General features: G+C 37.3%; 3 protein-coding genes across 11 annotated transcripts in view; 1 reads left to right on the top strand and 2 right to left on the bottom strand.

Annotated features, from left to right (window-relative positions):
• The window catches only part of LOC103030635 (protein adenylyltransferase SelO), a 35,734-nt gene extending 15,653 nt beyond the window's left edge, over nt 1-20,081 (bottom strand). The window contains exon 1 of the mRNA XM_022662697.2: nt 19,987-20,081. The gene's annotated coding sequence lies outside the window, so the exon portion shown is untranslated. The remainder of the gene's footprint in view (nt 1-19,986) is intronic.
• pdss1 (prenyl (decaprenyl) diphosphate synthase, subunit 1) lies at nt 60-24,592 on the top strand. 2 transcript variants are annotated; one of them, XR_007439445.1, is made up of 12 exons: nt 60-214; nt 2,603-2,664; nt 2,777-2,906; nt 5,477-5,607; nt 5,713-5,854; nt 8,506-8,617; nt 10,585-10,694; nt 10,787-10,867; nt 11,923-12,036; nt 12,257-12,337; nt 13,659-14,129; nt 24,524-24,592. XR_007439445.1 is itself a non-coding variant. In XM_049480259.1 (11 exons), the coding sequence occupies exons 1-11, from the start codon at nt 95-97 to the stop codon at nt 13,797-13,799; spliced, it is 1,224 nt and encodes a 407-aa protein (XP_049336216.1). In that variant the 5' UTR covers nt 60-94; the 3' UTR covers nt 13,800-16,420. The 2 variants fall into 2 exon arrangements, 1 of the variants encoding a protein (XP_049336216.1); XM_049480259.1 differs by lacking the exon at nt 24,524-24,592 and having other exon boundaries at nt 13,659-16,420.
• Nucleotides 22,040-26,818, bottom strand: part of abi1a (abl-interactor 1a) — a 114,573-nt gene continuing 109,794 nt past the window's right edge. For all 8 annotated transcript variants that reach the window (XM_022662713.2, XM_022662716.2, XM_022662718.2 and 5 more), the window contains one exon: nt 22,040-25,566. In XM_022662713.2, coding sequence (XP_022518434.2) covers nt 25,391-25,566 — 176 coding nt within the window. In that variant the 3' untranslated portion in view covers nt 22,040-25,390. The remainder of the gene's footprint in view (nt 25,567-26,818) is intronic.

Here is a 26,818-nt window from a genome sequence, read left to right as displayed (position 1 = left end):
GACAGGCGCTGTATTGGTCGCTCTATGGGTCCTCGGGGTGCAGGATCGTGCTGGGGTGCGGATGTTGCCGCGACGCGCCGGTGTGTGAGGAAGCATGGCGGCGCCGTGGAGGCTGTGCAGGGGCAGGAGCAGAGCAGTAAGCGGGTTTCTTCAGGCCGCGTGGAGCGCGCGGAGCGGCGGACCGGGGGTCGGCGCTGAGGCGGGGTGTGAGCAGGTAACCGGGTGTCCGGTAACTGTAGTTTTACCCATAAATACACACTCACACCTTTACACACACACCCATACACTGTCAGTGTGTAAGAAGGTCATTCAGAGAGCTGCAGGAACCCTCCCACTGCTCCCATTCACTCCACTGACACTGGGAGAACTGGGTTATAATGCTGATAATATAATAAACAGATCAGAACAGCTGTAGAGCTGATCACGTGCAGGTCAGCACTGGAGTTTACTGTGAATACTGGAATATAGCGCAGAAATACTGTACTGATTTCAGTGAAAATATCAATAATAATAACATATCAATAATAATAATAATATTAGTTATAAACATCATATAACATTTTCTCACTGTTTAATTTTAATATGTGCAATGCAAACAATAGAATTAATTATTTAAAGAATTTGTACTTTATTACTGCATACCCATAGTATTGATATGATACTGGACAGATATCAATTATATTTTTGCGATAAAGATATTCAATAATTTGGAATGCTTATGGTGAGGCTACAACAGTATAATACTAATATACAGAGCTGTACATGACCACTCAGAATAGCTACAGGGATAGAGATTATTTTTTTTAATGGAAGTACAGTTACAGTATTTATTTGTGTTTTTCTATAGCCATAATGTCTTCAGTTGTCCGGACCTGACATACATTACATATATATTAGGGCTGGGAAGTTATTTAAATTAATTTGATTTGCAAAGTGGTCTATAGGAGATTGAACATCTTTACATATAGGATCTGCAGATTGACTGTTAGAAACCTGTAAATAATTCTTCCATGCACCATTGATTTTCATAGTTGACACTTTTCCTTAACTGAGATACAAGGAGGTTATGTTTACACTGTGTTTAATATAAAAGCTGTATCAAGATTAATATTAACATTGTTCTAATGTGTGTGCTTGTGTGTCAAAATTTTAGAACGCCCCCAATTCTTTCCCATTATTTTTGTCATTTAAGCTCTGCAGGTCCAGTCAAAAAGCAAAAATGGTTCAAACTTCAGTGTACATTTTTTTTTTTTACTTAAAAGAAAACAAATTAACTTAAAACTAAAAAAAAAAAGTTATTAGTAGTGTTAAAAAATGTGCACTTTAAAAGTATGTTGCAAAAAACATATTATATATTGTTTAAACTAAGCTTTTATCTGTAGTAAAGCAGTAGTAGAACAGACTGTTAAAAGTAGACCTCTTGTCTTTAGAGAAATTACAGATGAAGTGAGTAATGTTTCTTACAGCTTCAAAAGACTATTGGAAACTGGAGAAAAAAACTGCTACAGGAAGAGTCACGTCTGGCTGATCCACATGGAAAAAACAGCAGCTTTAGCCTTTAGCTCAGATTAACATGACTGGACTAAATCTCAAGAAGAATTAGAGCTGTGACAAGTGAAGAACTGCAGTAATAAAGGCATTGCTAAGATACACCACTGCTCCTAGACTACTAAAAAAAATAGGGGTGTTCTAAAACTTTTGACTGTAACACTATTATACAAATTTGCCTTGCCTGTGTTACACACACTTTTCTCTTTGCTTTTTTTTATTTGTATTTCTGTCCTGTATTTATTCATGTTTAAACAAACTACTGTTTATTAAGGTACCTGCACTGTCTGAACATTTATATCTTTTTTTTTAGGTGAACTTAAATAAAATAAGTTAAATAGCTTCAAAATAAACATGACGTTTTTAAACCTAGTGTATGATATACTTATTTTTTTGCTTGAACATTCAGACATTTAGAGGTCCAGTGGTGTAAAGCTTTGCCACTATGATCAGGAGATCGCTGGTTCGAATCCCAGTCATGCAGCTTGCCATCAGCTGCCGGAGCCCTGAGAGAGCACAATTAGCCTTGCTCTCTCTGGGTGGGTACAGTAGTAGATGGCCCTCTTTCCCCTCATCACTCCTAGGGTGATGTGGATCAGCACAAGGCTGCGTCTGTGAGCTGATGTATCAGAACCGAGTTGCTGCGCTTTTATTTCGAGCGTTAGTGCTGTGATGCTACTCGGAAATGCTACATCAGCAGCAGTTCAAACATAGGTGGAGTTTGACTTTACATGTATCGGAGGAGGCATGTGCTAGTCTTCATTCTCCTTGTGTTGGAGCATCACTAGTGAGAGGGGGATAAACAGCTGAGTAGCAGCTGAATGGGTGGGACAATAGGCCTAGCTGCTTTTTAACACATTCCATGTCTAAAGGTCACCTCCTTTATTAGTGTTTGACCTTCAGCTTCCTTCTCTGGTCAGCTGTACTGAAAAGGAGCTGAACCCAGCTCAAACAGATTTCAGAAGAAATAATAAATAAAGCAGGTGTCTCAATACTTTTCTCCATACGGTGACGAGTTTTCTGTAGTAAGTTTTGTTGTTTTGGTGTTTTGTAGGCGCTGGTTCCAGTCAGGCGTGTACACAGTACTGTCCGGCCTCAGCTCAACTCTTTAACGAGGTTAGTAGTGATATAAACCTGTTATAAAAGCTCTATTACACTGGTTTAATAAGTAACATCAGTGACATTCTGTTGCCTTATTGTTGTTATTGTGTGTTTTATTGTAATTCAGGTACAGAAACAGGTTTCTTTACACTACACCCAGAATATGCTGCTGTAGGATACACAGTGACATCAAGCTAAAAGACCCCTTCTCTCTCGCACAGAAGGACCTGAAAAATCTATATGAGGATATTAAAAAGGTAGGTTTATATCAAAAAAGGCTAAACAGTTTATATCAAATAATATTGGGATGTTTAGTGTTCAATTCATATGTTTGAAATCTTCTTTGTAAAAGAACCACTAAACCCTAAACCATATTTTTTACATTAGTAGCTGAAATGTGTTTGTTTAAAGTAATAAAATATACCAGTCCTGCTTACAATTATTATAAACATTTCCTAACCTTTAAAAAAAAAAAAAAAAAAAACGCTTTTATTTTGGTAATTTCCGACTCTGCAGCGCCCTCTTAGCTTCAGCTGTGCTATAGGCGAGGGTGATGTGTCTGTGTACTTTGGTATGCAGATCAGACAATCAATAATACCTATTAGAGGCACACTGCTGCTGCTGCAGCCCAGCCAATCAGCTCTCCCTCCTGCCCCGCCCCTAAACCCATACATCACCCAGTACCTTTCCTTCACAACTACTCCTACCATTTTTAAGCCTTTTTTTTAATTTGAGCTGAGGGTGAAGTCAGCAAAGATCAGAGGGTTTATTGGACCTTTAAAGCAAGATAAAATACATTTAGGCTTTTTCAATTATGCAGTGGTGAAAAATGAGCAAATTTAGTAAATACTTAAGAAAAACATATTTGGTTAGTTTATTATTATATATATTTTTTACAACATTTATTTTTAAGCTTCTGGAGTGTGTTATGCTCATCATGCAAGAAATAGTTATTCAAAAAGTTGCACTGTGAGGGAAGTGTTGGATTGCAAAGATATTCAGGAAGGAAGTGTAACATATTAAGTAAGTGCAATATGCCAAAAATCTCCTCATTGTAAAGTTGTAGAGGTTCCTAATGGAGTTCTATGATAATCCGTCCCATGCAGCTCCAATATTCTCACACAGTTCCTGCAGATTTTACAGTAGAGGTCGTTGGGAGTATTGATAACACATTCAATAGCACCATCCCAAAGATTTATTAATCAGAGATAGGTCTGGAGATGTGGCTGGTCATTAGGGCTGTAACGATTAGTTGATATAATCGACAATGTCTATTATTTAAATTTTCGACTAATCGTTAATTTGTAACAGTATTGCATTACACAAAGTGCTGGGGACAGAAGTGCAATGGGAGATGGGTAAATGTCTCATTCAATGTCTCCCCAAAAGTGCCCAAACACAACGGATTACATTTTTACAGTAAATATCAGTAATTTCCATTTTAAACACCTAGACTAAGCCTGTCGCGATAAGAATTTTTTGTTGACGATATATCGTCCCAGAAATGATTGCGATACACTATATTTTAGAAAATATTTGAAAAGACTATTAAAATGCCACTGACATAATAATAACAGAATAGCATAAGAAAGCAATTATACACTTTTTAAAGGCAACAAATTTTGAATGAATCATTTATTATAATTAGTTTGGGAATATATACGTATTTCTTCACCTACTTTAGTCCACATTGTGTGTATGGAGTCACAGTTATTAAAGCATGACTGGCTAAAATACTGTTTACTGTCATATGTGAACAAACAATAGACAATGTCATGGTTATCATTGTTACATTACATTACTTTACATTTGGCAGACGCTTTTGTCCAAAGCGACTTACAATAGTGAAGTACAAAGTAATAGAAGTTAAAGGTAAAACATTTTAGACAGGGCTTAAAGGAGGTCAAAGGGAAATAAGGGGATAGAGAAGTGAAGGAGGGGAAGAAGGAAATGAGGTTAGAAGTAGTTAGTGTGTTAGAGGTGTTAAGAGAGTAAGTGCTCTTTGAAGAGCTCTGTCTTCAGGAGTTTATTAAAGATAGTGAGAGATTCTCCTGATCTGGTAGTAGAAGGTAGTTAGTTAGAGGTGTTAGGAGAGTTAGTGCTCTTTGAAGAGCTCTGTCTTCAGGAGTTTATTAAAGATAGTGAGAGATTCTCCTGATCTGGTAGTAGAAGGTAGTTAGTTAGAGGTGTTAGGAGAGTAAGTGCTCTTTGAAGAGCTCTGTCTTCAGGAGTTTATTAAAGATAGTGAGAGATTCTCCTGATCTGGTAGTAGAAGGTAGTTAGTTAGAGGTGTTAGGAGAGTTAGTGCTCTTTGAAGAGCTCTGTCTTCAGGAGTTTATTAAAGATAGTGAGAGATTCTCCTGATCTGGTAGTAGAAGGTAGTTAGTTAGAAGTGTTAGGAGAGTAAGTGCTCTTTGAAGAGCTCTGTCTTTCTCCTGCTCTGGTGAATCTCTCGCTATCTTTAAGAAACTCCTGAAGACATTGTACGATAAATTGTACGATTGTACGATAAATCGATATTGCAATTATTGTGACAGGCCTAATCTAGACATTTAAAAGCCTTTTAAATCTCATGTTCAGCTGTTGCTATCACGTTTAGAGATGGAGGACATCTCAGAAATAATTGTTGACTTATCGACTAATGGTAAAAATAATTATCAGATTAGTCGACTACCAAAATACCCAAATCATTAGTTGCAGCCCTACAGGTCATGGAATAGCATGGCATCTGTGTCTTGTGTTCAAGCCAATCACTTAGAGGATTGTGGATGATCAAGAAAATAGCTTAAAAGTGAACACTGTGCTGTGCTGTATTTTGTGGTTTTAGGAGCTGCTGGTGTCTAAAGCGGAGCTGAAAGCACTGTGTGATTATTACTTTGACGGGAAGGGGAAGGCTTTCCGGCCGATGATCGTGGTGCTGATGGCCAGAGCCTGCAACATCCACAGCAACCAAGAGAGGTGAGAATATTCTCTGATTTATATTTATATTATTTATATTATTTTGAGGTATTTGACTTTTATTATACGAATATCACAAATATCACACCCTCTGTATGGTTTCAGTGATCTGCTTCCTGGCCAGCGGGCCATAGCCATGATCTCAGAGATGATCCACACTGCCAGCCTGGTGCACGACGACGTCATTGACGGTGCGGACACACGGCGAGGGAAAACCACCATCAACGAAGTGTGGGGGGAGAGGAAAGTGAGTAGGATTGCACAGGTGTGAATGATAGGATTGGGGATTACAGGGCATCTCATATGCCTACAATAACAGCGATATATAGAATTTGTTGTGTTATTACAGGACAATTCTCTACAATAATTTGTAGCATCTGTGTTACTAAAGAGAATAAAATACTCCTAAATTGGTCCTTCTATTGGTTGTCAGTTTCATATAATTTAACAACCTATATCAGGGGTCAGCAGTAGGCGGCATAAAACATCTGGCCTGTGAAGTAGTTTGAACAATAATGAACGATAATGAAAAAAAATGAAATAAAATGCTTCTCTGGCAAGCTTTTGTTTACATTCCTCCCCTGTCTCTCTCTGTCATGCTTGGCATGATTTTAGTTTCCACCCGCTCTTATTTTTCCACCCGTTTTTTGGCTCCCTATCTTCATGTAAGGGCATTTTTTCCTGACTGTGTCCCAATTCAACTAGCTTGGGCAGTGGTAGTGTATTTGACTGTGACCCTGACGACACGGGTTTGATCCCACGTGAGGAGTGGTGTGTGACCTATATACTTCACCCAGTGGCGCAAAAAGGGGGTATGCAGCGTATGCGACGCATAGGGGCGCTGCACTAGAGGGGGCGCCAAATCGATGCTGGAAAGTTATTTCTAGTCGGCATTTTCTGTAAGAGCTGTTTATTCATGTATGATAATACACAGGGGCGTCGCCTGGCCTGGGCTTCCTGTAGCCCCTAATCGTTTCACTCAGCTCAGCTGTATTGTTAGTGAGGAGACAGGCTGTGAATGGAACATCTCTTAACGCGAATCACAGAGCCAGTTCACGGATAAAGTTCTGCCTTTTAGGAGAAACAGCCAATCAGCTTGCTGGTTTTGCGGAGCACAGTGGGCTAGTAGGGAAGCCCCGCCCCAGTCCCTCTATTTACTCAGGAAAAGAGGTCTTACTGTGGTCTTTCTATGAACTACAAATGAACAGAAGTCACGTTAGATCAGTGTTTCTACACCCTGTTCCTGCATATTCTACTGCATATTCTAGAACTGTCTCTGTTTTAAGGCATTTAATGAAGTAAGTGGTGATATGATGTGTCTAATACACTGCTGGATATACATAATGACTGATCTGTATTCGATAGGGGGCTAAGGGATTTTAACAGGTAAACTTAGTCTTTTTAAACAGCTATCAGAAATAATCTCATCACAGTGTACATGGCTAGTTCCTTTACCTTTCTTTTAAAAAAATCTCTGTATATCCAGATCTGTTATTTCGTCAGCTGCTCCGACTAGCTGCCTGAACTCACAGCGACAGAGGGAGGGGGGGGCTTCCCCACACTGACCCTCCTCTGCGTGCCTCAAAACCAGGAAGCTGATTGGCTGTTTCTCCTGAAAGGCGGGACTTTCTTCTTGAACCGGCACCACGATTGGTTAAGAAACACACAGCGGTCAGTCGCCTCAATAACAACGTTTTTTCATTTTTAATATCATACGGAAAAATACTAATACGGGAGGATGGCGGGAAAAAGGAGTAAATTTTTTTTTTTTTTTTTTTGGAGCTGGGGGGGGGGGCGCCGATAGTATGTTTGCATACACCTCAAAAAGTATGTAGTTGCACCCCTGACTTTACCACAGGTTTATTAACCCTATTCATTTGATTATAGTGCCACCACATGCAGTAATGAATCAGTAACTCAAATTGTTTAGGGGGCGAGTCTTAGAGATTTTAGAGCTCCTGTTTTTTAATATATCCATATTTGAAGCCTCATATCGATAATGTATCACAGACAAAAACAGTATGAAATATCGCAATATCAATATATTGTCCTAGCCCTCGTGAATAATACTGTAGTACAGGATAAATAATTCTTAAATAATTCTTACATAATTGAGTCAAGAGCGTAGAAAGCAAGAAAACATACATTCTGATATGCCCATATTTAGAGGTTTCAGGTACTGAAGTAAAAATACTTTGTCATCTATACTTCACTGGAGTAATTATTTTTCAAACAACTTTTTACATCTGCTCTGTACATTTTCACACAATTATCTGAATTTTCTACTCGTTACATTTTAAAAACAGCCTCTTTACTCCTATTTCATTTCAGCTCGTTTTCATTCCGGCTTCTCATCGTTCAATAAAACCCCTATCCAGATAAATCTCTCCATCCAGATAGAGTGAATCTGATTGTGACTGGATGTAGAGAAGTTTAAACATATACCATTCTGACACCCTATTGGTTTATACTGTTATCCATCACACCTGCACACGCCCCTCCCCCCACACACACACTGCAGCAAGAACATAGCAGACGTATGTAGTCTAGTATGAAGATGATCCGTGCAGAGACTCAAGAAAGCTCCTGACAAACTCCAGCTAAGATTTAACTTTAATATATTTACATTCTATTAAAATACATTCATTTACAATCAGCATATATGCAGCTGAAACATGCAAAACCCCAAATTATATTATCAACATTAACATTTTAAGTCATTATGGTTTAATGGCTTTATTTTTTCCTCTTACATTACATTTAGTTTTAAAACCAGTACTTTTACACTTTTACTTAAAAAAAGTAAAAAGCTTGAGTTGATACTTCAGCTTCCACAGAAGTATTAAAGTATTAAACTCTAGTATCTGAGTAACTGTGTATCTCTCTGCTTGTCTGAAGGCTATCCTGGCTGGAGATTTTATTCTCTCTGCAGCGTCGATGGCCCTCGCTCGCATCGGCAACAACGCAGTGGTGTCTGTGCTGTCCCAAGTCATAGAGGACCTGGTCCGAGGTATGAAATTAAATTTTTTTAGAACATTAATGATTCTGGGAGTAAATGGAAATTGTGAGAAACTTTGATGATGAATTGAATAATCAAAAATGCTCTATAATGACTTGAGAGCTGCACGGTATAGAATGTCCGCATAGCCATTGAAATGTAAGGACGTACAGTGTAACAGTGTCAAATGAAATCAAACATATGTTACAATTTATTGCTGTTTTACACAAAAGTATGTGTAAAAAAAGATTATAATGTTCCATGAGTCACTCTACCAGATGCAGAGTGATCTGCCTAGTTTTAAATGTTAAAGTAAATGTGACTTAAATATTGAATATTTGGACACACCTTAAATGTATGTTTTATCATTTTAAAATGCCCCACATTGTAGATTAATACTAAAGTCATCGAAACTATGAAGAAAAAAACATCTAGAATTATTTAGTTAACAAAAAAAAGTGTTAAATAAACCAGAATATAGAGTATATTTTAGATTCTTTAAAGTAGCACCTCTCGCATAGATTAGACAGTTTTGCACATCTCTGCTGGATTTTCTCAGTCAATTTTAGGAGGTAGAGTCTCCTGGAATTCAGGCTTTCAGTTAACAGCTGTGCTGAACTCATCAAGAGTTAATTACTTGAATTTCTTGTCTCTTAATAAAGTGTTTGAGAGCATCAGTTAAAGTAAAGTAGTGAAGAGGTAGAGTTACAGGTATACAGTGAATAGTGAATATTTGAGTAATGTTCTAATCCAGATTATGAGAAGCAACAACTACTTAACTAAGTAAAGAAAAAACACTTTAAGAAATGAAGTTCAGTCAAAAAAAAAAGAAAAATTACTTGAGAAGACCATCAAAATGTTATGATGATGAAACTGGCTCTCATCAGGACCGATCCAGGAAAGGAAGAGCAAGAGTTTCCTCTGTTGTACAGGATAAGTAACCGCAAGTTAACAGCTCCCCAGATAAGAGTATCTAAAAACTTCTTCACAGAGTATTTTGGTTTGTTTAACACTTTTACGTTACTACATGATTTATCATGTGCTCTTTGATAGTCTGGATCACTTTAGTATTCATTTATAATGTAAGAAACAAATTAAATAAATAAAAATACTGAATGAGAAGGTACGGTGGCCGAGAAAGCCCAACGCAGTGCAAATTGAAAAGCGCTGCAAAAGCACAAAACACATCCATCAAAATTACAACACAGGCGCAGCAAATAGAAAAACGCGCTGCAAATACAACCACAACACAACAGAAGTGAGTCACAACACAATGGAATTTTCCCGGGGGACCTTAAAAGATGCTGTACCAGCTGTATACAAGGGACAATAAGTGGCAAACAAGCTTCTGAAAAGTAAGTTATGTTTATTACCTGTGATTACCACAATTGTGTGCATATTATTAAAAGTTCTGCTTCACAAAACGCCTTGTTTGCCACTTATTGTCCTTTGTACACATAGTGAAGTCCGAGACGTTACTGAAGACGCAGCTTAGCTGGTACAGTATCTTTTAAGGTCCCCCGGGAAAATTCCGTTGTGTTGTGACTCACTTCCGTTGTGTTGTGGTTCTATTTGCAGAGCGTTTTTCTATTTGCAGCGCGTTTTTCTATTTGCTGCGCCTGTGTTGTAATTTTGATGGATGTGTTTTGTGCTTTTGCAGCGCTTTTCAATTTGAATTGCGTTGGGCTTTCTCGGCCACCGTAAGAAGGTGTGCCCAAACTTTTGACTGTTGAAATGTTTACATTATCTCCTATTAAATGTTATTTTTTTTCTTCTCCTGTAAAGTTGATATTTTGTAGAAATACAAGGTTTTTGTGTGACAAGGGTGATTATGCGAGTAAATAATACTGTTAAATACTTTGTGAGCTACAGGATTTTAAAGCTGTATTGAGTGCTTTCAGTAATACTTTTAAATGACTAGATAAGTCTCATCAGTATTACAGCAGTGTCTCTTTTTGATGATGATGATGGTGGTTTAGGTGAATTCATGCAGCTGGGATCCAAAGAGAATGAAAACGAGAGATTTAAGCACTACCTCGAGAAAACCTTCAAGAAGACGGCGAGTCTGATCGCCAACAGCTGTAAAGCAGTATGTACGTTCTTTGGTCACATGATTAGAACAGTGTAGTGAGGAACGGAGACTTAACATGTCTGTGTGTTCTCATGTCTTCGATTCTACAGGTTTCAATTCTGGCGAACTCGGACCCTGAGGTGCACGAGATCGCGTATCAGTACGGAAAAAACGTGGGCATCGCCTTTCAGGTAGGGATTCAGGTTCACCGGTCTGAGATCAAGTTAAAGTGCTTCTACGTTCTAATACTAATAATACAGCGTATAAATTTTAATTTATCATATGGCACTGAGTGGTCCAGCAGTCTAAAGTGCTGCCAATATGAGCTGGAGATTGCTGGTTCGAATCCCAGTCATGCAGCTTGTCATCAGCTGCCGGAGCCCTGAGAGAGCACAATTGGTCTTGCTCTCTCTGGGTGGGTACAGTAGATGGCGCTCTTTCCCCTCATCACTCCTAGGGTGATGTCGAGCAGCACAAGGCTGCATCTGTGAGCTGATGTATCAGAACCAAGTCGCTGCGCTTTCTTCTGAGCATTAGCACTGTGGTGCTACTCAGCAATGCTGCATCAGCAGCAGTTCAGAAAGAGGCGGAGTCTGACTTTACATGTATCTGAGGAGGTGTGTGCTGATCTTCACCATCCTGGTGTTGTGGCATCACCAGTGATGGTGGATATACAGCTGATGAGCAGCTGAATGGGTGGGATAGCAACTGTCACATAATAGTTATGACATTTTTTTAGTTCATTTATTTAAGAAAAGATGTTTACTTATTGTATTGTACATTTCTCTCACTCATATTGAGATTTTTTTGTCATATCATGCATCCCTAATTGGAAACCACCTGTATTAAATACAGGGGTTGGACAATGAAACTTGAACACCTGTCATTTTAAATGTATCAAGAGCCACAGTATCCAGGGTAATCTCAGCATACCACCAAGAAGGACCAACCACATCCAACAGGATTAACTGTGGACGCTGTAAGAGGAAGCTGTCTGAAAGGGATGTTCGGGTGCTAACCCGGATTGTATCCAAAAAACATAAAACCACGGCTGATCAAATCACGGCAGAATTCAATGTGCACCTCAACTCTCCTGTTTACACCAGAACTGTCCGTCACCACAATAAATTATTGTGCTCTAAAACCAGGTGTTTCAGTTTCATTGTCCAACCCCTGTACTTAGAAATGGAAGAATATAAAAATTAACATTTAACACTAAATCATTGCAATTTTTGCTTGTTTTCAGCTGGTGGATGACGTGCTGGACTTCACTTCCTGTGCTAATCACCTGGGCAAGCCCTCGGCTGCAGATCTGAAGCTGGGTTTAGCCACTGGACCCGTTCTGTTCGCCTGTCAGCAGGTGTGGCAGCAGTACACTCATACACTCAGTCACCTGGAAACCAGTGTTAATATGAGATCACGTCTGCTTTATTGTTTAATTTGGCGGCGTTTCAGTACCAGTGTAATGAGTTTTACAGCTATAATACGTCTGAATTCATCCATCTGTTTTAAAGACAGAACTGACCCTGTGCTTTTATTACTTCCTCTGCTTCTTTCTCAATCTCTCTCTGTCTCTGCAGTTTCCTGAATTACACTCTATGATTATGAGGCGTTTCTGTTCAGATGGAGATGTTGATCGAGCCTGGCAATACGTCCTGGAGGTGGGAGCAACTACCATTACATTTATAATTTACGAAGTTGATTAACCCTTTATAAGCTGACTTATTAAATTATTTGCATTAATATTTATTATCAAATTATTTAGTTACTACAAATTATGCATGGTAGTTACTCAAAAATCAGTTGTTCAGCATACACTATACATTTGTAGTATCTACTTTGAATTATGCTGTACGTATTATGAACTATTCCATGTGTATTATGAATTAATAAGAAACTACTATGAGCTATTTTGAATCCATTATAAATAATGATGTTACTACTATGATTCAGCACCTCATACGAATTATGATGGAACTACTGTTAATTATTAGGTAATCACTCTCAACTTAATATCCTTTAAATTGATTTCGGAATAAAATTATTTTTATAAATTATTAAATAATAAATTATTATTTAGTGTCTACAATTACTTTAGAAATCAGTATGAATTAATATCTACAATTAATAACTGTTGCAATCAGTAACTACTATCCAAATTTTATCACCAGTATTACCAATATGAATTATTCTCTCATTAATAATCACTAATTGATTTTTAGAAAAACAAGTTTTGTAGTTATGACAGTGTGGAATTATAATGTATACCCACATTTCCTAATTTATCTCCTTATTCTTCTAATTCATTCAGTGTTAAGCTGAGATAAAGACATTGCCACGTGGGTCAGCCAGACCTTTTTTTTTGTTGTTTTTTACAATAATCCTTTTTTTTTATTTTCCAATATAAATGTTTACTTCTTTAAAAGCCCTGGACGTTTACTGATAATTTGGTACTATTTATATTCACTGTATTTTGATATACAGCTGTTTATAGGAGTATATTTGAGTTTTATTCTATAAACTACAGACAACATTTCTCCCAAATTCCAAATAAAAATATTGTAATTTAGATAACTTATTTGCAGTAAATGAGAAATGGCTGAAATAACAAAAAAGATGCAGAGCTTTCAGACCTCAAATAATGCAAAGAAAACAAGTTCATATTCATAAAGTTTTAAGAGTTCAGAAATCAATATTTGGTGGAATAACCCTGGTTGGTTTTTAATCACAGTTCATTTTCATTCATCTTGGCATCATGTTCTCCTCCACCAGTCTTACACACTGCTTTTGGATAACTTTTTGCCTTTACTCCTGGTGCAAAAATTCAAGCAGTTCACCTTGATTCGATGGTTTGTGATCATCCATCGTCTTCTTAATTATATTCCAGAGGTTTTCAATTTGGTAAAATCAGAAACATCATTTTTAAGTGCTCTCTTATTTTTTTCCAGAGCTGTATAACAATAAAAGTTGTCTCTTTCTCAGAGTGATGGTGTGGAGCAGACTAACTACCTCGCACAGCGTTACTGCCAAGAGGCGATCCGGCAGATCAGTCGTCTGCAGCAGTCTGCGGAGCGGGACGCCCTCATCCGCTTAACAGAACTGGTTCTGATCCGGGACAAGTGATCCCGGACCCAGAGCACCAGCTCAGGCAGCTACTCCTCTGCAGGGCCCTGTCCCAGGGGGCAAAACGATGGGGGGGCAACTGGGATGCTTCCTGCTCCCTACAATACACACACACCAATTACAGCAGGGGTGTCCCACTCAGGTCCTGGAAAGCCACACCACTGCACTGTAGCAGTGTTTCTGTCTATAGTATGTTTAATTTCTTAAATTTTGCACTGGTGCTACAAGGCTAATGTACAGGGGTTGGACAATAAAACTGAAACACCTGGTTTTAGAGCACAATAATTTATAGTGGTGACGGACAGTTCTGGTGGAAACAGGAGAGTTGAGGTGCACATTGAATTCTGCCGTGATTTGATCCGCCGTGGTTTTATGTGTTTTGCATACAATCCGGGTTAGCACCCGAACATCCCTTTCAGACAGCTTCCTTTTACAGCGTCCACAGTTAATCCTGTTGGATGTGGTTGGTCCTTCTTGGTGGTATGCTGACATTACCCTGGATACCGTGACTCTTGATGCATCACAAAGACTTGCTGTCTTGGTCACAGATGCTCCAGCAAGACGTGCACCAACAATTTGTCCTCTTTTGAACTCTGGTATGTCACCCATAATGTTGTGTGCATTGCAATATTTAGAGCAGAACTGTGCTCCTATCCTGCTAATTGAACCTTCACACTCTGCTCTTACTGGTGCAATAATGTGCAATTAATGAAGATTGACCACCAGGCTGCTCCAATTTAGCCATGAAACCTCCCTATTTTAAGAGTTTATTTCTTTTAATGTTGATGATTATGGCTTACATACAATGAAAACCCAAAAATCAATATCTCAGAAATTTAGAATATTCGAATATAAGACCAATGAAAGTCATATAAAAGTGGCACAATGATGATGCAAGTTTTAACATGCAAGTAATATATGACTTTTTTTTTTTAACAATTTATCTATAAAACTGGACAAATTCTGTATTTTGTCTGAACTCATTCAGTTTGTTTTATGTTTTTCCTGATGCTAATTGGTGGAGTCATTAGTTTACATTGCTTGTTAGCTAGCTACATTAGCCTTGTTGCTCCAGTGCAAAACCTGTGCGAAAGCAGCAACTTCAGATACCAAATAATCACAGCATAACAAGTAAGAAAATTTGTGTTTGGTAGATTATTATTATTATTATTATTATTTCTTTGTTGTAATAATGCTTTTTAGCAATACGTCTTATACCGTTGGGAAGCCTGTTAATTTCTCTTTTAAATTAAGACATATTTTTAAAGAACATACATTTGTGGCATGAGCAGCATGCCACAAATGTACCAGATCCTCTCTGCCAATGAATAACAGCTTATTATTTTGCTATTTGCAATATAATCGATTGCTAATGTGTCAGTACTCAGCTCTGCTAAAAGAAAAATGGTCTTAGAGTGGTCCAGCAGTCTAAAGCGCTGCCACTATGATCGGGAGATCGCTGGTTTGAATCCTAGTCATGCAGCTTACCATCATCTGCCGGAGCCCTGAGAGAGCACAGTTTCCCATGCTCTCTCTGAGTGGGTACAGTAGATGGCGCTCTTTTCCCTTATCACTCCTACGGTGATGTCGATCAGCACAAGGCTGCGTCTGTGAGCTGATGTATAAGAACCGAGCTGTGATGCTACTCGGTAATGCTGCATCAACAGCAGTTCATAAAGAGGCGGAGTCTGACTTCACATGTATCGGAGGAGGCATGATCTAGTCTTCACCCTCCTGGTGTTGTGGCATCACTAGTGATAGGGGAAAATTGGCTAGCTAAATTGGGAGAAAAATGGCCAATAATTGGAAAGAAAAAGAAAAATTAACAGGCTTTCCAACAGTACTAAATAAAGATATATATTATATAAAAGGACTAATACGAAAATAAAATGTCTACCAAATACAAATTCTATTACTCTTTGTGCAGTTTTAGCTTGAATGTGATTTATATATATATATATATTTTTTTTTTTTTTTTTTTTTTTAAACCACGCTACTCGCTATAGTGCAGTGCCGTGGCTCTCTCGAACCTGTAACAGACACCTGTGCCTTAAACATCTCGCCCAAAACTGCTAACGTTGCCAATAAGAACTGAAGCTAAGCCCAGTTAGCATTATGCAAAAGTCAATGTGCTTTCTGGATCGTGTTAGCTTTCGCAGAGTGTTAGCAATATTAGCATTTTGGGGTGAAGTGTATCTTTTTGGAGGGTTTGCAGGCAGTAAAGAATGATGTGAAAGACGATATTTACATTGTTGTCACTTTATGTGTTCCTGTACTGTACCTCACGCATCCTCACCCACAGAGCCCGAGCATTACAAGCGCGTGTGGGAGGAGGCAACCTGCAGCATCGTTGTAATTCCAGGCATGGCACGGGGCGGGTGTGAGAGTTTGTGTGCTGTCAATACAAAGAAATAATGTGCGTCCGATTGTGGAACGGTTACCCGGTCACATCTATATATGTTTCCAGAAGGTCCGTCCATGCCGCAACAAGGCCAAACTGCTGACTTGTGTACACTGGAGGATGTTGTTATCAATGTACTTCTGCATCAAGTGCTCAGTAACAACCAAGGCCTTACAACCACAAGAACTATGTATTGATAATAAATATATTTTTTAAGTTATTTGATGTCTTTTGAGTTTTTTTTATTTTTATTTCCAGCATTGGAGAGTTGCTTGAAAAAAAAAATGTAATCTGATACTATATACCTGCTCAAATTATAGTTAATTTACTGTATTTTCCTAAAAAGCAGTAAAGCCACTCAGCTGGAGTCCAGCTTTATACAAGAGTTTCAGGTTTAGTTCTCCCGAAGTATTAGCATTAGCCGCTAACTGCACTAAGCGCTAGCTCTTTCGCCGACCAGAGGTGAGTACTATTGGCCTGTACCATAGACTGTGTATAGCTGGACAGAGCATCCTCTCTCAAAAGTGAAGCCACCACAGGTCGTGCGCCCCCTGCTGTTCGGTTTCAGAAAGCCGTGTAACCGCACCCCTCCCCATAGGTTTCAATGGCAAAACAAACAACTTTCAATCAAGATTTTTTTCTAATATACTGTAATTCTATCTCCATTATTTAAATGTAGCAGCTAGTGTAACCTCTGCTTATATTGTTACATTTTTATATCCCCACAGAATTCGGTTTTTAAAACGTTATTCAGCTCTATTCAAAAAAGGTGTGGTTATTGTAAAAGGGCTGCTTATGGGCGGGACCAATAACAGACCCTCAGCTCCGCTCTGCAGCCTGTGACCTCGAGGCAGCCCTCAGGGGCGGGGTTATTTAAATGAGTAGGCTGTCTCTCCACAGTCTTTCTCCCTCCTCTGGTCTCTACTGCGCTCTACAGACTCGGGTTTCAGGATCGCCAACATGGCGGAAGATTTTGGCTTCATTTTCATTGAATGAATGGGAACGGCGACACGACGTCCATTTTTTTTTTAACAGTCTCTGGCCTGTACCCTGTTGCTAACCCACCTAGCACTGCTGTAGCAGCATTAGCATTAGCTGCTAACTGCACATTTACTAAAGCTAACCACAGCTAGTGCTAGAGGTTAGCTGCTGATGCTAATGCTGCTGCACCCAGCCTTAGTGGAAATCTGGAAATCTAAGCTTACTGTAAATAAACGGAAGCGCTAGAGAAATCTGTGTAGATTAACATCCAGCACTCGTTTGACTTTAAAAGTTTTTTTTTTTTAGTTAATATAACCCCCCACACCACTGTTCCTTACTAGTGTTGCTTAATGCACTTTATAATCCAGTGCACTTTATAGTGCGAAAAATACACTACATAACTTGCTGGCTCCATGAATATGCATACAATGCATAAATGGATTTCTACCAAATCCATCACTACTGCATCTCTTTCTGTTCTGACAAATTGCCTCACTGAAATAAAATCCTGGATGAAAACCAACTTTCTCAAATTAAACTGTGATAAATCTGACATGATTATTATCGGTCCGAAATCCCTGACAAAAAACACAACAAACTTCCAGCTCACGATTGACAACTCTACATTGTCTCCTTCCTCAAACATCCGTAATCTTGGAGTCATTTTTGACAGTAATCTTTCATTTGACAATCATGTAAATCAAATCACAAAATCTGCTTTTTTTCATCTAAAAAACATTGCACGCCTTCGTCCATCACTTTCCTTTTCCTCCGCTGAAACCCTGATCCACGCTTTCATTACATCTAGAATTGACTACTGCAATAGCATTCTTTACGGCACATCTAACAAAATCTTAAATAAACTTCAATATATTCAGAACTGCGCTGCACGTCTCCTCACTCGTTCTCCCTCCCGCGACCACATTACACCTGTCCTCCAACAACTTCACTGGCTCCCTGTCACTCATCGTATTCAATTCAAAATTCTTTTATTTACTCACAAAGCTCTCCATAATCAGGCCCCTCCCTACCTCACTGACCTGCTTCATTATCATACTCCTTCCCGTTCACTTCGATCATCTGACGCCAATCTACTGTCCATTGGTAGAACCAAGCACCGGACCTGGGGCGACAGAGCTTTTTCCATAGCTGCCCCCTCCCTGTGGAACTCTCTCCCAAAACACCTCCGCGACTGCTCTGATCTTCCCACTTTTAAATCTCTCCTCAAAACTCACCTTTTCAGATCTGCTTTCAACACATGATGCAACATTTCTATGTCCCTCTCCTTTTTTCCTTTTCTTCATCTGTTTTTAATCTCTTTAAATTTAAATTTAAATTTTCTATCTTTTATGCTTTGATTGTTTTGCTCTATTTGATTTCTATTGTATGGTATTGATGATGTTGGTGATGATGATGTTGATTATTTTACTATGTATTTTCATATTGTATTTTTTATGCAATGTAAAGCGTCTTTGAGTATCCTGAAAAGCGCTATAAAAATAAAATGTATTATTATTATTATTATTATGTTTATCACAGCCTTTTTTTATTATTATTTAAGAAGATTTAATTTTGGCAGTGAGGATATCCAAGGTTTAGCAGCCAGCTAATCATACACAGGGTTGAGAGGGTTACTTTAAAATGTTTATCTGATACAGATACAATCTGATACATAAGTAATTGTAAATTCAGGAAAAAAAATAAACACTATTTTAACGTAATATAACCTGTTTATTTTGGATTACTTGTCTTTTTTAAAGACAAGAAAAAACATATTACAGACTTTATATAATATGCAGTACCAGTCAAAAGTACACCAAAAAAAAAAAAAACTTCTTATACAAATTTTTCTTTATTTCTATATGTTATTCATTCTCTACACTGTAGATTAATATTAAATACATGAAACAATTAAGGGACACATTTATTATGTAGGAAATAGTAAAAACAAAAAGGGTTACTCCTCAACATGAATCCTCTGATCTAAACCTGATGAACTGAGATGGTGATTTGAGGTGATTTAATTGGGATGAGCTGGAGCTTCACAGCGTGAAGGAAAAGCAGCAACTATTGTTCAGCACCTCCAGAAACTCCTTCCTTCAAGACGCTGAGAAAACTATTTCAGGTGACTCTCCCTCATGAAGACACTGAGATTAAAATCTCACGAAGAGTGTGCAGATCTGTCCTCAAAGATAAATAAGCTACTTAGAAGAATCTAAAGTATAAAACATATTCTGGTTTATTTAACACTTTTAGTTTACAGAATTCAGCATGTGTTGCTGACTGTATAGCATAAATAGTCTTCAATATTAAATTTACAATGTAAAAAAAATGTCATATGTATGGAGAGACATGTCATCTGCTGGTGTTGATCCACTGTGTTTTATTATCAAGTCTAAAGTCAGTGCAGTTTTGTTTTCCCAAAAAAAAACTTACAGCACTTCATGCTTCCCTCTGCTGCTGACAACTTTTATGGAGATGCGGATTTCATTTTCCAGCAGGATTTGGCACACTGCCCACACTGTCAAAAGTACCAATTGGTCTTATATAATATTCTATTTTTTTAAGGAATAAACACGTAAAATACACATCTATATAATATATGATTTTTTTTTTTTTTTTAAATTTTGAACTGAATTACTGAAATAAAGTAACTTTTCAATGATTTTATGAGACGCACCTGTAATATTTATATATTAAGTAATGATAAATAATACAATTAGTACTAAAATGTTACACAGAAACACACCTGCACACTCATTTATCATCACCACAAACACTGCAACTGACTCAGCATTTTCCTACCTTGAGATGATTCTTTAAACAGGAGTGATCTTCTGAAGATTAGAGGATATGAAGTAGTTTGGGTTTGGTCAGTTTGGTTCTGCAGAAGTTTTCCTGCTTGTGTTTTGTGTTTCTATGCTGTAACACACCCAGCTCTCCTTAGTTAGGGCTGGTCATTTAGTTAATTAGTGATTAGGATCAGGTGAGCTCTATCTAATTAGTAGGAACTAGAGAACCTGCAGGTGGAGTTGCCAGGTTCCCAGTTTTTCTGCTAAATTGGGCTTGTTTAAAAATATAGTCTCTGCTATCAAAATGCCTGTATTTTATACCTTTTAAAACGAGCCCTGTAGTTTAATAGTTTCTTTGTGAATATTTTAATGATAAAAGGAAATATGAACTTAACTCAGTACCAGTCAAAAACCAGTGTTTTTCCATCTGGAATTATTTAATAAAACAGATTACACTTAAAAATGATGTTTCACTAATTTTACCAAATTGAAAACCTCATCAAACAAACTGAACTGCTTGAATTATTTTTTTTGCACCAGGAGTAAAGGCATAAAGTTATCCAAAAGCAGTGTGTAAGACTGGTGGAGGAGAACATGATGCCAAGATGCATTAAAACTGTGATTAAAAACCAGGATTATTCCACCAAACTCTTAAAACTTTATGAATATGAACTTGTTTTCTTTGCATTATTTGAGGTCTGAAAACTTTTTTTATTGTTATTTCAGCCATTTCTCATTTTCTGTAAATAAATGCTCTAAATGACAATATTTTTATTTGGAATTTGGGAGAAATGTTGTCTGTAGGTTATAGAATAAAACAACAGTATATTGTTTTTAAACATATGCCTATAAATAGCAAAATCAGAAAAATTTATTCAGAAAAACTGAAGTGGTCTTTTCATTTTTCCCAGAGCTGTAGGTACTATATATCTGTATCCTGATAATGTAATGATGTTACCCCTGTTTAATTTCTCTTCCAATTAATCACATCCACATTTATTTCTTTACACAGGAGAATGATTTATTATAAAAGACTGTACATATCATTTTCTCAATTAACATAAATACAAATTGTGGGCAGAGACAAGCATTGACGATTCTCTCCATTCAAATTCAAAAGCAAAAATAATGCAGAAATTAGCTGCTCCTGTCCTGATCTGCAGGATCACAGCAAAAGCAGATAATTCCTTAGGGATGGGGGTCGAGAAATTCAAAATTAAAATGAAAATATTTAATAAAATCATAAAATAATGACAGTGTGGCATAAATTAATTAAAAGCGTGGATAAGCAGAGAAGCAGATGTTAAAGAGGAAGACTACTGGTTGTTTAAATCATTGAATAAAGTGGGCGTGGTGTGAAATATGCTCTGCTCTAGAGAAACTTGCACAGTTAGAATTGCACATAGTGGTGGTGAACGGGAGCCAGATATGTAAATATAGTTACTACACCAAATTTATATGAATGAGTGAATACCTCATACCTAAAACACCTTATTTTTACAGGGACACATACAGGGGGTCACTGTAACACAAAATAGTTCCCCTCGTAATTTATTTGAAAAGGAGGGGAGCGGGGTGATGAGTGGTCTAGCGGCCTAAAGCAATGCCACTATGATCAAATGATTGCTGGTTTGAATCCTAGTCATGCAGCTTGCCATCAGCTGCTGGAGCCCCGAGAGAGCACAAATGACCTTGCTCTCTCTAAGTGGGTAGATGGAGCTTTATTAGTAGCCACAAACGGGATTTTCGAGTCCAAACTTTACAAGTTTTACAAGAGCCTTAGCAACCCTGAGTTATGATTCAAAAAGCCTTAGAGATTTTACAAGTAGTTTTATCATCACTTTTACAGTTTATCATCACTTCTGGGTCACTAAATTGGCTGTAGCACTTTTAGTCGTGGACATGTTTTAAAGATGTTTGTGCTTAATACTGCAAAATTAGTTGTCAACTAATTAGCAACTAACTAGATAAATCTAGTCTAAATAGCTGATATTGCTCAATTTTTAGGAATATTAGACTTATTCTAAACCATTTTTTTCCCTGTTTGAAGTTATTTAATCTAATAAAAGTGTCTTATTCCAATGGAAATATATTTTTACTTGTTTTAAGCATTTAAACAAGCTAATATTTCTAATTTTGTAAGAATATTAGACTTATTCTTAACATTTTCCCCTTGTTTTAGGTTATTTAATCTAATAAAAGTGTCTTATTCCATTTAAAAGATACTTTTGCACATTTTAAGCATTTAAAAAAGTAAATTTCTTATTGTTTAAGAATATTAGACTTATCCTTAACCCTTTTCCCATTGTTTTGAGTTATTTAATCTACTGAAAGTCTTATTCCATTGGAAGGATATTGTTCAATGTTTAAAGCATTTAAATGAGCTTTAATCCAATGGAAAATGTTTTTTTCTCATTTAAAGCATTTAAACAACAATTTTTCTCATTTTTTGAGAATATTAGATTTATCCTGAACCTATTTTCCCCTGTTTTAAGTCATTTAATCTACTGAAAGTGTCTTATTCCATTGGAAGGAATGCTTAAAAATGTATACACATTCGGTATATTAAAACACTCAAAACAAGTAAAAAGAAGTTAGAAATACGCTATTAATTGTTATAATACAATTACATTAATAATTTCATCTCAAGATAAGAAATATTAGATATATAGACTATTTGTAGGAGGATTTTATTTTTTCAATATATAATTTTTTGCCATGTAGGACAAATTACCCTGCTTCTATTCACCACCACAGTAAAGAAATCTGAACTGTTAAGTTTCTCTATAATTAGCCATTTCACACCAAACCCCCACTCAGAATGTCTAAGTTTACATCTTAAACACAGGAATTGTTACAAATCTGTGGAGTTCCCCTTTAAGACTTAATAATAAAAAAGGACATAATTCTTTAATTGAACAGAAAATGGTGTTTTCTAACAAGGTGAGAACCTGAGTTGTGATCCCAGACCAGTTTCAGGTCACTAAAACAATTCCATTCATCCTTCTGTTACTTCAGGAGGTAATGAGAGATGATATCTTTAGTATAATTACATCATGACCATTTTTCTTTCTCTTATTTTCTGATGTATATTATAATAAACAGCGCTGTAGATTGTAATCTCATTACTGATTAAGGTATATTTCACTGTCTACACGGTTATGCTATCTACAGGTAATCTGTTTTTTTTTTTTTTTCTTCATTATTCCAAAAATGCTTGCAAAAAATCACTTAAAAAAAAAAAAACAGACACCAATGGCATCTTAAGACAACATTGAAAAATGCACATTTAAGTATTGTTGCAATCATGCAAAAACCTTGTATCTCCAAAATTTGGAAGTCGGGGGCTCTGAGTGGTCCAGCGGGCAAAGTGCGGCCACTATGATCAGATCATCACCGTTTCAAATCCTGTTCATGCAGCTTGCCATCAGCTACCAGAGCCCTGAGAGAGCACAATTGATATTGTTCTCTCTGGATGGGTACAGTAGATGGCGCTTTCTCCCCACATCACTCCTATGGTGATGTTGATCAGCACAAGGCATCTGTGAGCTGCTGTATAGGAAACCGTGTTGCTGCATTTGTTAGCGCTGTGATGCTACTCGGCAATGCTGCATCAAAAAGAGGTGGAGTCTGACTTCACGTGTGTGTCGGAGGAGGCATGTGATAGTCTTCACCCTCCTGGTGTTGGGACATAACTAGTGATAGGGTGAGTCCTAATCAGTGGGTTGGGTAATTGACCATGTAAATTGGTAGAAAATGGGATAAAAATTAGGGGAAAAAAAACGCTTTCCATTTTTTTGGTCCATTAATCACGGAATTTGAAGAAGAAAAAAAAATGAAAAAAGAACAACTGCCAGAACAACTGCAAAAATGGAGATACAAGGTTTTTGCACAACAGCGACAATATATGCATCCAAACAATACTAGGCTGAGGGGAGTGAGTAAAATTATATGGAATCAAATGTCAAATGTTTCAGTACAAATGAGGCAATATAAAACGTCCAAAACTACCTTCAAGTATCTGAACTCCCCCTAAAAAAAAAAAAAAAAAACAGAATTAAATTAAAACTAAGACTTAAAAAAAAACCTAAAACAAACAAGCAAAACAAACAAAAATGAGTGTCCACTGTATAGTAAAGCATAGTGGAAGCAAAATGGAATTAAACGTTGAGGTTACAATACATATCTTAAATTTGTAGGCATGCTTTACGTCACAATTTAAGTATATTTCAGACTGGATGCCTCAGGATTTAATTATAGTAACTAATTAATCAATCAATCAATCAATCAATCAATCAATCAATCAATCAGACTCTGGCGACAGTAGTACATGGTTCTGGTTCTGATCTTGGTGTTCTTGTTGTTGTTTGTTGTGTTTACAGTATTGGAGAAGCGTGTCAGCGTTTCGAGGAGGAGTTAGTTTGGACCGTTTTTTCAAAGCTGAGACTATAGACCTACAGGGGTTGGACAATGAAACTGAAACACCTGGTTTTAGACCACAATCATTTATTGTGGGGACGGACAGTCCTGGTGGAAACAGGAGAGTTGAGGTGCACATTGAATTCTGCCGTGATTTGGGCAGCCGTGGTTTTATGTTTTTTGGATACAATCCGGGTTAGCACCCGAACATCCCTTTCAGACAGCTTCCTCTTACAGCGTCCACAGTTAATCCTGTTGGATGTGGTTGGGTCTTCTTGGTGGTATGCTGACATTACCCTGGATACCGTGGCTCTTGATACATCACAAAGACTTGCTGTCTTGGTCACAGATGCGCCAGCAAGACGTGCACCAACAGTTTGTCCTCTTTTGAACTCTGGTATGTCACTCATAATGTTGTGTGCAATATAATATTTAGAGCAGAACTGTGCTCTTACCCTGCTAATTGAACCTTCACACTCTGCTCTTACTGGTGCAATGTGCAGTTAATGAAGATTGACCACCAGGCTGCTCCAATTTAGCCATGAAACCTCCCACACTAAAATGACAGGTGTTTCAGTTTTATTGTCCAACCCCTGTACATTTTTCACATGTAGCATCATCGACTTTTTAGATCAGATACTGTTCATGACTGATTGACATTCACTGTAAAAAAAAAAACAACAAAAAAAAGAAAAACACACTACAAACATCCATCAGGCTACTGCTCGTTGTATATACATACACATACACACACACCAGACGACCGATCACACTGGAGACATGACCGGTCCAATCCAATCCAATCCACGCCCTCCTTTACCTCATATTTCACAATTACACCCCGCCCCCGTACAACAAAATAAAGGTATAGATTCTTCTTCTCCGTCTGATCATTAACTCTGTGATTTGTCAGGAAGGATGGCACCCTAAAGCACTTCTGTATTCAGTGATTCTGCTTCTGATATATCTGTGGAAATGGGACTGATGCTCTGGTCCCTTCAGTCAGCATAGTGCATAATGGACTCCACATAGTTGCCAGGAAACAGGCCGGTCACGCCGTTACACACGCCCTCGAACCAGCCGTCGTCGTTCTTCTTGATGATATAGATGATGGCCCCCTCCATGAAGGACAGCTCATCTTCTTTATCCTTGCTGTAGTCGTAGATGGCCACCACTGATAAAACAAGGACAGAAGTGTTTAAATAATTAGAAAAACAAAAATTCATACATTCCTCCTCCTCTGATGCAGAATTCCCAAGTAGCAGCGCAGGACTAGGCTCTGATATATCAGCTCACAGATGCCTTGTGCTGATCGACATCACCCTAGGACTGATGAGGGGAAAGAGCACTATCTTCCCACCCAGAGAGAGCAAGACCAATTGTGCTTTCTCGGGGCTCCAGCAGCTGATGGCAAGCTGCATGACCAGGATTCGAACCAGCGTTCTCCAAAGTGCCAGTGCTTTAGACTGCATGTACTTTTCAAATTAACATGCCAATATAGCCTATAAATCACTCTCTCACACTAAACAGCTAAGTTGTTAATATACCACAAACAGACCTTCATATTTCCTTATGTTCTGTAAAATCTTCAAATGGTGACTTTAGAGCAGAAGGAAAAAGGCTTCTAGTTTAAATAGCTAATATTTCAAATATTTTTTTAACCCTGAACCTATTTTTTCACTTGTTTTAAGTTATTTTTTCTGCTGAAAGTGTCTTATTCCATTAAACACACACATATAAATATATATATATATATATATATATTTGCTAATTTTAAGCATGTAAATTAGCTAATATTTCTCATTTTCTTAAATATTAAACTTATTCTGAACCTGAATTTTTTCCCTTGGTTTAAGTTATTTAATCTACTAAAAGTGTCTTATTCAAGTGGAAGAAATGCTTAAAAAATATCTGCCAAAACAGTAAGACACTTTAGGTATATTAAAACACTTAAAACAAGGGAAAAAAGTTTTAATCATAATGAACTTTAATACTTTAATCTCAAAATAAGAATTATTACAAATATAGACTATGTGTAAGAGGATATTGCTTGCCAAAAAATAATTTTTCGCTGTGTAGGACACGTTTTTCTCCCACAGTGACAATAAGCTTGTCTGGATCATATTTATATACACAATTTAGCTGAATTAAGTTGGCTTTTTTATTTTTTATATTTTACAAAAGTAGCTTTTTAGCATGATCAATCTAAGCACAACATCTACATCCCTTTTCAAAAGCAAGGTGTAAAGAGTAATGTTATGTAATGTTCTTCTGTCTTTATTTAGTGTCTAAGCTAACTTCAGACACCCAATATGTCTTGGCTGATATAAGATTAATTATAATTATAAGATTTTATTGGCAAATATTCCTATTTATTTAAACAATTTTGTCAATAAGAATGAGATTATTAAGTATCCAGAAACAGT

The sequence above is a fragment of the Astyanax mexicanus genome, chromosome 6 (assembly GCF_023375975.1).
Source record: "Astyanax mexicanus isolate ESR-SI-001 chromosome 6, AstMex3_surface, whole genome shotgun sequence".
Classification (NCBI taxonomy): domain Eukaryota; kingdom Metazoa; phylum Chordata; class Actinopteri; order Characiformes; family Acestrorhamphidae; genus Astyanax; species Astyanax mexicanus.
The sequence above is the reverse complement of the archived record's forward strand: the minus strand, read 5'-3'. Positions and strand labels throughout refer to the sequence as shown.

Excerpts from the sequence above, each read along its gene's own strand:
- pdss1 (XM_049480259.1), top strand. The coding sequence starts at position 95 with ATGGCGGCGCCGTGGAGGCTGTGCAGGGGCAGGAGCAGAGCAGTAAGC. Across the intron at positions 2,907-5,476 it reads TATATGAGGATATTAAAAAG|GAGCTGCTGGTGTCTAAAGC; the intron begins GTAGGTTTATAT and ends TTGTGGTTTTAG. Across the intron at positions 8,618-10,584 it reads CATAGAGGACCTGGTCCGAG|GTGAATTCATGCAGCTGGGA; the intron begins GTATGAAATTAA and ends ATGGTGGTTTAG.